Source organism: Melanerpes formicivorus, unplaced genomic scaffold, assembly GCF_026170545.1.
Source record: "Melanerpes formicivorus ecotype bairdi unplaced genomic scaffold, bMelFor1.0.p_v2 SCAF_1574, whole genome shotgun sequence".
Taxonomy (NCBI): Eukaryota; Metazoa; Chordata; class Aves; order Piciformes; family Picidae; genus Melanerpes; species Melanerpes formicivorus.
Genome location: NW_027143926.1, coordinates 34,648 through 45,131, shown reverse-complemented (window position 1 = coordinate 45,131; position 10,484 = coordinate 34,648). Strand labels below are relative to the sequence as shown.

At 64.0% G+C, this 10,484-nt stretch overlaps 1 protein-coding gene across 1 annotated transcript in view; it reads left to right on the top strand.

Moving 5' to 3' along the window:
- Positions 1-149: 149 nt before the first annotated feature.
- The window catches only part of HDAC7 (histone deacetylase 7), a 44,976-nt gene continuing 34,641 nt past the window's right edge, over positions 150-10,484 (top strand). Inside the window, 1 exon segment of the mRNA XM_068171068.1 lies at positions 150-557. Coding sequence (XP_068027169.1) covers positions 539-557 — 19 coding nt within the window. The 5' untranslated portion in view covers positions 150-538.

Genomic DNA, 10,484 nt, shown 5'->3' with positions numbered 1-10,484 from the left:
GTTTAATCCCCAAACTTTTCACTCTCTGCTACCTTTTTTTCCTCCCCCCCCCAGAAATAAACCTCAGAGTCTCTCAGCTTGCTGCCTTGGGCCGAGGAGGGCTTGGAGGGGTCCCCTGGGGGGGGGTGGTGGGGCTGGATTCGTGGGGTTGGTTTAGCTCCTGCGAGGGTTTTTCGGGGGTTGTTTTGGCTCCTCGGGGTTCGCCTGTGTGTGTGTCAGGGTTTTTCTTCCTCTCTCTCTCTCTCTCTCTCTCTCCGTGTTCCCAGGACAGGGCTGGCTTTCTAGGTTTGATAAAGCATTTCCTCCCATTGTCATTCTAGACGGCCTCGGGGCCCTTCTCTCGGTCCCTCCCGGCCCTTCTCTCAGTCCCTCCCCTTCCACCGTCCCCTCTCTTTCTCTCCCTCTCCCTCCCTCCCTCTCTCTCTCTCTCTCTCTTCCTGAACTTGAGTGAATCTTGAGATCTAAAGAGAGAGCAGCTGCCTGCCTTCAGCACCTCCCGAACAATGAGACCTCACTTCCCGGGGCTTTAATCCTCTGGATGCAAGGACAAAGCCAGGGTGAGTCGCCGCCGCCGCCGCCGCTGCCGCCTCTCGCTCGCCGCCGTCTGCGAACTTCCCGCGGCCTGGCCGCGGGGGCTGCTCGGGGTGGTCTCCCTGGGGGGGCTGCGGAGGGCTGAGGTGGCGCAAGGAGGCGATGCCCTGGACCTCAGAGCTCTCCAAACCCACCCAAACGTCTCGCCCGAGGAAGCCTCCGGTGTCCCCCCGCCGGGCGCCGCGGGCCCTCGCCGGGCGCTTTGCCAGCCCGAATCTGGGGGCACCCTCTGGCTGCCCTCCCTCCGGAGGGCTGGCCGGGACCTGGCAAAGGTGGGAGGCATCCTGAGCTCAGGGTGAGAAGGAATCTGATGCAATCATCAGGCATGGCCGGGAGCAGGGTGAGGGAGGAAGAGCTTCCCGGCGGCTCCGGGGCCGTGCGAGCCGCGGGGTGATGCTAAAAGAGGAGCTCGGAGAGGCAGAGGGCGGGGAGGGAAAATCCAGGATCCAGCGATCCGCACGGGGGCCGGGAGGAGCTGCGGGGTGGACCTCGCTGCCTCTGCTGCTCTCTCTCTCCCTCTCTGCCTCCCGACAGCCTGGCAGCAGCTTTCCAGCCGGGCTTAAGGAAGGGACTCGGACCGGAGCGCAGGGGAAGGGCTGCTGGGTGTGGGGCTGCTGCTGGAGCCGGCGGGACAGGGACTTGTCCTGCCCGGGGTGGAGAGAGGCTGCGGGGGGGGTGGGGTGGTGTGTGGGCAGTGCTGGGGGCTGCAGGGAGGCAGGGATGGATGGATGGATGGAGGGAGGGAGGGGAGGGAAGGATGGATGTATTGATGGATGGATGGAAGGATAGATGAAGGGACAGATGGAGGGATGGAAGGAAGGAGGGAGGGATGGAAGGAAGGAGGGAGGGATGGAAGGAAGGAGGGAGGGATGGAAGGAAGGAGGGAGGGATGGAAGGAAGGAGGGAGGGATGGAAGGAAGGAGGGAGGGATGGAAGGAAGGAGGGAGGGATGGAAGGAAGGAGGGAGGGAGGGATGGAAGGAAGGAGGGAGGGATGGAAGGAAGGAGGGAGGGATGGAAGGAGGGAGGGATGGAAGGAGGGAGGGATGGAAGGAGGGAGGGATGGAAGGAAGGAGGGAGGGATGGAGGGAAGGAGGGAGGGATGGAGGGAAGGAGGGGAGGGATGGAAGGAGGGAGGGAAGGAGGGAAGGAGGGAGGGAAGGAGGGAAGGAGGAGGGAAGGAAGGAAGGAGGGAGGGAGGGAAGGAGGGAGGGGAGGGAAGGAGGGAGGGAGGGAAGGAGGGAGGGAAGAGGGAGGGAAGGAAGGAGGGAAAGAGGGAGGGAAGGAAGGAGGGAAAGAGGGAGGGAAGGAAGGAGGGAAAGAGGGAGGGAAGGAAGGAGGGAAAGAGGGAGGGAAGGAAGGAGGGAGGGAAGGAGGGAAGGAAGGAGGGAGGGAAGGAGGGAAGGAAGGAAGGAAGGACAGATGGACACCAGGCTGGACCTGCAGGCAGGCAGACAGCCTCACAAGGAAGGGAAGGACCCACTCTGGGGACAGGGAGTGGTGCTGAAGGGCTGCCCAGAGATGAATTGTGGAGGCCCTGGAGACATTTGCAGCCAGATGATTCCTTCCATCCCTCTGTGCCTCTGCAAGCAGCAGGTGCCCAGTGCTGCTTGCTCAGTTGGGGACACCCAGAGCCCAGACCTCCAGGCTGCCCAGGCCCTGGCCCCAGGCTGCCTGGGGTGGGGGGTGGTGGAGTCCCCATCCCTGGAGGCCTTTCCAAGCCCTGGAGCTGTGGTGCTGAGGGCCAGGGGCTGGTGCTGCCCTGGGGGCAGTGCTGGCTGTGGGGTGGACTGCATGGCCTGGGAGGTCTGGAGGTGTTTGCAAGCCCTGGAGCTGTGGTGCTGAGGGCCAGGGGCTGGTGGTGCCCTGGATCAGTGCTGGTGGTGCCCTGGGGCAGTGCTGGCTGTGGGGTTGGACTCTGTGAGGTCTCTTCCAACAACCAGAAGGATTCCCTGGCTCTGCCAGGTGCTGGGAATGTGTTGGGCTTGAGCTCAGCTCTGCCTCTTGGCCACTCTCCTTCACCCAACCCAAGAGCTTGAGCCCATCCCTGGGGTCTGCTGCTGCTGCCCAGGCTCCTGGGGGTCTGCTGCTGCTGCCCAGGCTCCTGGGGTTGACAACCCTCAGCCCCAGGACCCCCTCCCAGGGGCTTCTCCAATGCCTCCTGCACTCCCCCAGCCAGGGGAGGGGGAGGAGGAGGAGCAGAGCCCCTTCCCCAGGTTAGAAGCCTGACTTTTGGGGGCCCTGTTTCCCAGCTGCTGGAGCTGAGCCAGGCTCAGGGGCAGTTGGTTGTCTTTCCCTGGGGGGGTTGGGGGTTGTTTGTTTGCTGGAAGTGCTGCCTGGCTTTGCTCAGGAGCATGGAGGGGAAGCTTCCTCTGCAGGGGCAGGAAGCAACAATTTCCTGCCCTCTCCCTGGGCAGCTCTCACCTCTGAGCGCTCTGCTGAGTGCTCCCTTTGCAGCCCAGGCTTTTGGGAAGGGGCTTTTGGGTGCTGGGGGCTTTGTTTGCTCCTTGCTTTGGCCCCAGCCTGAGTGGGGGCTGCTGCTGGTTGGGCTCTGCAGGGCCAGAAGGAGCAGGGCAGGGGGTTGCTCTCCTGGGCTGGGCACTGGTGGGGGCCGTGCTGGGGGGAGGCAGTTTGGCTTCCTCCCCTCCCAGAAGGACATTGAGGGGCTGGGGTGGTCCAGAGGAGGGCAATGAAGCTGAGGAAGGGTCTGGAGGAGAGGGGCTGAGGAGGAGCAGCTGGAGGTGGGGGGTGTTGAGGCTGGAGGAGAGGAGGCTGAGGGGAGACCTCCTGGCTCCCTGCAAGTGGCTGGAACCAAGGGCCAAGGGCCAGGACAAGAGGAGATGGCCTCAGGTTGCCCCGGGGAGGGGTTCAGCTTGCCCACCAGGAACAATTTCTACCCCTCGAGGGCTGCCCAGAGCCTGGCCCCAGGGCTGCCCAGGGAGGCAGTGGCGGAGTCTCCATCCCTGGAGGAGCTTCAAAGCTTCCCCGGAGCTGCGGTGCTGAGGGCCGAGGGCTCGGCGGAGCCCTGGGGGCAGCGCCGGGGGTTGGGCTCCGTGCTCCGTGAGGTCTCTTCCAGCCTGACTCCTCCTCGCCCTCTGCGCTGGGCAGGGCCGACCTGGAGCCGGGCTGGGAGGGGATGCTTGGGCTGGGAAATGGATCTTGGGGATGGCAATGGATACTTGGGGATGGCAATGGATACTTGGGGTGTTTGCTGGGCTGGGAGATGGATTGGTTTGGGCTGGGAAGTGGATTGCTGGGCTGGCAAGTGGCTGCTTGGGGACTTCTGGGCTGGGGAAATGATTGGTTTGGGTGTCTCTGGTGGTGGGGAAATGGATGGTTTGGGGGTTCTCTGGGCTGGGAAATTGATGTTTTGGGCTGGAAAGTGGATTTCTGGGCTGGCAAGTGGCTGCTTGGGGACTTCTGGGGTGGGAAATGGATGTTCAGGGTGTCTCTGGGGTGGGAAATTGACGTTTTGGGGCTGGCAAGTGGATTTCTGGGCTGGCAAGTGGATTGCTTGGGGATTCCTGGGCTGGGGAAATGATTGCTCTGGGTCTCTCTGGGCTGGAAAATTGATGTTTTGGGGTTTTTTGGGCTGGGAAATGGATTTCTGGGCTGGCAAGTGGATGCTTGGGAATTCCTGGGCTGGGAAATGGTTGTCCTGGGTGTCTCTGGGCTGGGGGAAATGGATGTTTGAGTGTTGCTGGGCTGGGACATGGATGTTTAGGCTGGAAAATGGATTTCTGGGCTGGGAAATGGTTGTTTAGGATGTCTCTGGGGTGGGAAAGAGGTCTTTGGAGTGGTTCTGGGCTTGGAAAAGTGATGTTTGGGGGGTTTCTGGGCTGGGAAATGGATTTCTGGGCTGGCAAGTGGATGCTTGGGGATTCCTGGGCTGGGAAATAGTTGTTCAGGATGTCTCTGGGGAGGGAAACTGATGCTTTGGGGTTCTCTGGGCTGGGAAATGATTGTTTAGGGTGTCTCTGGGCTGGGAAATGGATGTGTTGGGGTTTCTGGGCTGGCAAGTGGATGCTTGGGGACTTCTGGGGTGGGGAAAATGGACCGTTCAGGGTGTCTCTGGGGTGGGAAATGGATGTTTTGGGGGCTGGCAAGTAGATTTCTGGGCTGGCAAGGTGGATGCTTGGGGATTCTTGGGCTGGGAAATGATTGCTCTGGGTCTCTCTGGGCTGGGAAATTGATGGCTTTGGGCTTCTCTGGGCTGGGAAATGGATGCTTTGGGGGTTCTCTGGGCTGGAAAGTGGATTTCTGGACTGGCAAGTGGATGCTTGGGGATTCCTGGGCTGGGAAATGGTTGTTCTGGGTGTCTCTGGGGTGGGAAATTGATGCTTTGGGGTTCTCTGTGCTGGGAAATGGATGTTTGGGGTGGTTCTGGGCTTGGAAAAGTGATGTTTGGGGGGTTTCTGGGCTGGGAAATGATTGCTGTGGGTCTCTCTGGGCTGGAAATTGATGGCTTTGGGGTTTATGGATTTCTGGGGTGGGAAATGGATGCTTTGGGTGTCTCTGGGGTGGGAAATGGATTTCTGGGGCTGGCAGGTGAATGCTTGGGGGTTTCTGGGGTGGGAAATGAATGTTTTGGGTGTCTCTGGGGTGGGAAATGGATGGTTGAGTGTTGCTGGGGAGGGAAACTGATGCTTTGGGGTTCTCTGGGCTGGGAAATGATTGCTCTGGGTGTCTCTGGGCTGGGAAATGGATGCTTTGAGGCTTCTCTGGGCTGGCAAGTGGATGCCTGGGGATTCCTGGGCTGGGAAGTGATTGTTTAGGGTATCTCTAGGGTGGGAAAGTGATGCTTTGGGGTTCTCTGGGCTGGGAAATGGATGTTTAGGGTATCTCTGGGCTGGGAAATGGATATGTTTGGGGGTTTCCTGGGCTGGCAAGTGGATGCTTGGGGATTCCTGGGCTGGGAAATGGTTGTTTAGGATGTCTCTAGGGTGGGAAAGAGGTCTTTGGAGTGGTTCTGGGCTTGGAAAAGTGATGTTTGGGGCGATTCTGGGCTGGGAAATGGATGTTTGGGGCTGGAAAATGGATTTCTGGGCTGGCAAGTGGATGCTTGGGGATTCCTGGGCTGGGAAATGGTTGTCCTGGGTGTCTCTGGGGTGGGAAACTGATGCTTTGGGGTTTTCTGGCCTGGGAAATGGGTGTTTTGGGGCTGGAAGATGGATTTCTGGGCTGGGAAAGTGGTGTTTTGGAGTTTGCTTTTCATCCTGGGCTGGAAAGTGGAGGTTTGGGGCTGGGAAATGGATGTTGGAGAGTTTCTGGGCTGGGAAATGGATGTTTTGGGGTTTTCTGGGCTGGAAAGTGGATGTTTGGGGGAGGGGAAGGGGTTGGGGTGTGTGTGTGTGGGGTCCTTGGCAGCTCCACCCACACCCCCCCCCAGAGAGATGTTTTCATTCAGTGCCTTGCTGGTTGCTGGCAGCATCGAGCAGCCAGCCCAGCGAGGTGCTTGAGTGCAGCACAGTGCCTGGAGGGGAAGCTCCTGTGGGCTCAGAGGGCTCCAGCCACAGGGAGCCCGGACAGACAGATGGACACCGCCTCAGGAGGGCTTTCCAGGCGCCCCCCGCCCAGGGCAGCATGCAGCGAGGGGCGGCAGGGAGCTGCCTGCCTGAGCTGTGTGGTCTAAAAGGGTCTCCCCTGCAGGGAGGGAACCGCTGAGGGGCTGAGGAGGGGCTGGGGGAGGGCAGAGCAGGGGAAGGGGCAGCAGAGCCGCTCCCAACATCCCCCCCCCCGCCCCCCGGGTGAAGGCAGGGAGGGGTTAAAGGCTTGCGAGTGGCCACGCATGGGATGGGAGCTGGTGGCTGGCAGAGGAGGTGGTTGGAAGGTTGTGCAAGAGCAGCTGGCTGGGAGGAGAGGCTGAAGGGATGCCCGAAGGGATGGGAGCTGGGGGGAGGAGAAAGGAGAGGGCAGGAAGGGCTCCGCCGCAGCCTCTGCGCCGGGCTGCAGCCTCCGTGCTGGGAGAACGCTGCCCAGGGCTGCCCTGTGCCCCCAGCCCCCCCCCAGGTGTGTGTCCCCCCCCCAGCCCCCCCCCAGGTGTGTGTCCCCCCCCAGCCCCCCCCAAGTGTGTGCCCCCAGCCCCCCCCAAGTGTGTGTCCCCCCCCCAGCCCCCCTCCAGTGTCCCCCCCAGCCCCCCACAAGTGTGTGTCCCCGCCCCCAGCCCCCCACAAGTGTGTGTCCCCGCCCCCAGCCCCCCCCAAGTGTGTGTCCCCCCCTCGCCCCTCTCAAGTGTGTGTCCCCCCCCCAGCCCCTCTCGTGTGTGTGCCCCCAGCCCCCTCTGCCGCCTGGGTCCGTTCCCCGGCCCCCCCTCCCATCGCCGCCCGCTGCTGCCATCGCTTCTGGTTGCCTGGGGGGCGCCAGGCTGTCCCAGCCACGACCCCTGGGCCTCCCCCCCCCCCCCCCCCCGCGTGTGCCGGGAGGCGAAGGCTTCGCAGCGCAGCCCCGCGGCGGCGCAGGAGAGGCAGAGCAGAAGCCGCAGCCCAGGGGCAGGCTCCCCCCATCCCCCCCCGGCCTGGGCTGCCCCCGGGGTGGGAGACTCCCCGGAGGGGCAATGGGGGCTGCGAAGCTGATCTCTGCTTCCCTCCCCAGCCCTGAGCTCCCTGCTGAGCTTTCTGCTTTGCTCTGAAGGGGGAGGGCAGCCCCGAAGCCTCCCAGCCGGGGCGGGGGGGGGGGGGGAGGCAGAGAGGCTGCAGGGGCAGAGAGGCTGCAGGGGCAGAGAGGCTGCAGGGGCAGAGAAGGTCCCCGAGGGGCTCCTGGCTGGAGAGGAGGAGCTGGAGGCTGCTGGAAAGCATCTCCCACTCAGGCTGCTTTGATGCTGCTCAGGGAGCGGAGGGGGAAGAGCAGAAAGGGCTCTGAGGAGCTCTTGGCCGCAGCGAGCTTCCCAAAGCCAGCCCAGGCTGCCCCAGGCTGGAGGATGAGCAGAAGGTGTGGGGGCTTGGGGAAGGAAGTGCCAGGTGGGGCTGGGCTGCTGCTGCTGCTGCTGCTGAAGGCAGCCTTTGTTCAGGCAGCAATTGCAACCAGACCTCTCTCTCTTCCCTCCTTCGGTGCTTGGGAGCTTCCCCGAGGGAGGGCCAGGCCAGGGTCGAGGTGGCCTGGCCTGAGCGCAGAGCCAGGCTGGGTCCTGCTGCTCTGCCTGCACGGGGGAGGCACAGAGCAGCTCCTGGGGACCCCTGGAGGAGCTGCTGGCACTGCCAGCCTCCACCTGCAGCCTCCCTTCCTCGCTTTCCTCCTTGCCCCCCGAGCCTTGGCCAGGGGGGGCAGCAGCTTGGGGCTTGGCTGAGCCTTGCTCCTGCCCTTCCCTGCCCCCCGCTTCGGGCCAGGGAGCAGAGATGCTGCCTCTGAGCTGCTCTGCAGGGCTGAGATCCACCGACCCTGGAGGGTCTCACTGCTTCCTCTGGCTGCAGCAGGCAGTGCCAGCAGGGCTGGGGAGGTGCAGCCAAGGCCAGGGGGCTCCTGAGTGGGCATCTCCTGTGGGCAGCAGGGTGAGGGCGGTGCTCCTGCCCCTCTGCACTGTCCCAGGGAGGTCACAGCTGGCCCAGTCCTGGGCTCCCCAGCTCAAGGAAGGCAGAGAAGTGCTGGAGAGAGTCCAGAGGAGGCTGGGGAGATGCTGAGGGGCTGCATCCCATGGGGAGCTGCATCCCCTGGGCAGCCTCCTCCTCCTGGGAGCTGCATCCTCCCAGGAGCTGCATCCCCTGGGCAGCAGCCTCCTCCTCCCAGGAGCTGCATCCCCTGGGCAGCAGCCTCCTCCTCCCAGGAGCTGCATCCCCTGGGCAGCAGCCTCCTCCTCCCAGGAGCTGCATCCCCTGGGCAGCAGCCTCCTCCTCCCAGGAGCTGCATCCCCTGGGCAGCAGCCTCCTCCTCCCAGGAGCTGCATCCCCTGGGCAGCAGCCTCCTCCTCCCGGGAGCTGCATCCCCTGGGCAGCAGCATCCTCCTCCCGGGAGCTGCATCCCCTGGGCAGCCTCCTCCTCCCAGGAGCTGCATCCCCTGGGCAGCCTCCTCCCAGGAGCTGCATCCCTGGGCAGCTGCCTCCCAGGAGCTGCATCCCCTGGGCAGCTGCCTCCCAGGAGCTGCATCCCCTGGGCAGCTGCATCCCAGGAGCTGCATCCCTTGGGCAGCCTCCTCCCAGGAGCTGCATCCCCTGGGCAGCTGCCTCCCAGGAGCTGCACCTCTCGGGGAGCATCCCGCGGGCAGCATCCATCCCTCCCATCCCGGCAGGGGGCACGGCTCGGGCTGGGCTTGTGGGACGGAATCTGGGGGGGTGGATGGATCGAGGCCGCTTTTTGCCGGGGGGGGGGGAGGGGCCGGGGACCTCTGCTCGCCCCCGCGGCAGCAGCTTCCTGCTTTGACTCACACCTGAGAGCTCACCCCCGGGGGCCTCTCGCCCTCAGCGAGGCTGTTTACAACCAGGGATTCCCAGAAAGAGCCCTCGGGGCCGGACGTCCTGAAGAGAAATTGAAACGAAACATTTCCCCCCCTCAGCCCCCGGGGTGGCACCGGCTAAAAATAAACATCCCCCCCCCCCCCTCCCCCGGGGGGGTGGGAAGCGGCGGCGGCGGCGAACGGAGCTGCGGCGCCGGCCCCGAGCTCGCTGTGCCCCGCGGCAGGGGGGCAGGGGGGCACCGGCAGCACCCCGCCCCGGGAAGGGTTCTGGGCATAATGTGGTGGTCGTGGCGCTGGGGAGGCCACAGCTGGCAGCCTGAGGGCAGCTTTGGGCTCCTCGGGGCCAGGAGGGCTGCAGCAGGGCCAGGGGAGGAGCTGGGGAAGGGGCTGGGGGGAGAGAGGGGCTGGGGAGGAGCAGCTGAGGGAGCTCTGGGGAAGGGGCTGGGGGGAGAGAGGGGCTGGGGAGGAGCAGCTGAGGGAGCTCTGGGAGGGTTGTTGAGGCTGGAGGAGAGGAGGCTGAGGGGAGACCTCCTGGCTGCCTGCAGCTCCCTGAGAGGAGCCTGGAGCCAGGGGGGGGTTGGGCTCTTGTGCCAAGGGCCAGGACAAGAGGAGATGACCTCAGGCAGCCCCAGGGCAGGTTCAGGTTGGCCTTGAGGAACAATTTCTGGGCCCTGAGGAGCATCCAGGCCTGGCCCAGGCTGCCCAGGGAGGTAGTGGAGTCCCCATCCCTGGAGGGGTTCATGAACCCTGTGGTTTGTTGGGCTTGGGCTGGGAGGCTTGAGGACCTCAGAGGGAGCTCTGAGGATCTCAGAGGGAGGTTTGAGGACCTCAGAGGCCTTTTCCCACCTCTGTGACTCCAGGAGGAGAGGACACCAGGCTGCTGGGGACGACCCTCAGCCAGGGGCTGAGCTCTGCGCTGCAAACCACCCAGGCACGGAGCAGGCAAAGCTGCTGAGCTTTGCCCTTCCTCCCAGAGGGCTCCAGAGGCAGAGCAAAAAGGGCACAGAAAGGGCTCCTGAAGCCTGGAGCCAGCAGCTCCAGACCTCAGGCAGCCTCTGCCGGGGGCTGGAGGAGGCAGAGGCTGCCCTGGCAGGGTCCTCACCCAGAGGAAGTTTCTCTTCAGCTCCAGGCAGCTGGGGGTTGATTGATGCTCTGCAGCCTGAGCTGCTCCCAGCTGCAGGGGTGCTGCACCAAGGAGCTCCTTTGGCCCTTGGCTTGCCCTGTCTTTGTTGGGGTTGCCTCTTGGGGGGCACAGCTCTTGGTCACCTCTCCCCCCCCCCCCCCGACAGCTTGAGGGTGCCCAGGGGAGGCAGATCCCAAGGCTCAGGCTGCCCTTGATGCCCAAGCTGCCTCCCAGCCACTGGGGGACTTGTGGCAGAGGATATGGGGGCTCCCTGGGCTCGTGGCAGAGGATTTGGGGGCTCCCTGAGCATTTGGCAGAGGATATGGGGGCTCCCTGGGCTCTTGGCAGAGGATTTGGGGGCTCCCTGGGCTGGCCCCAAGGCCACTGT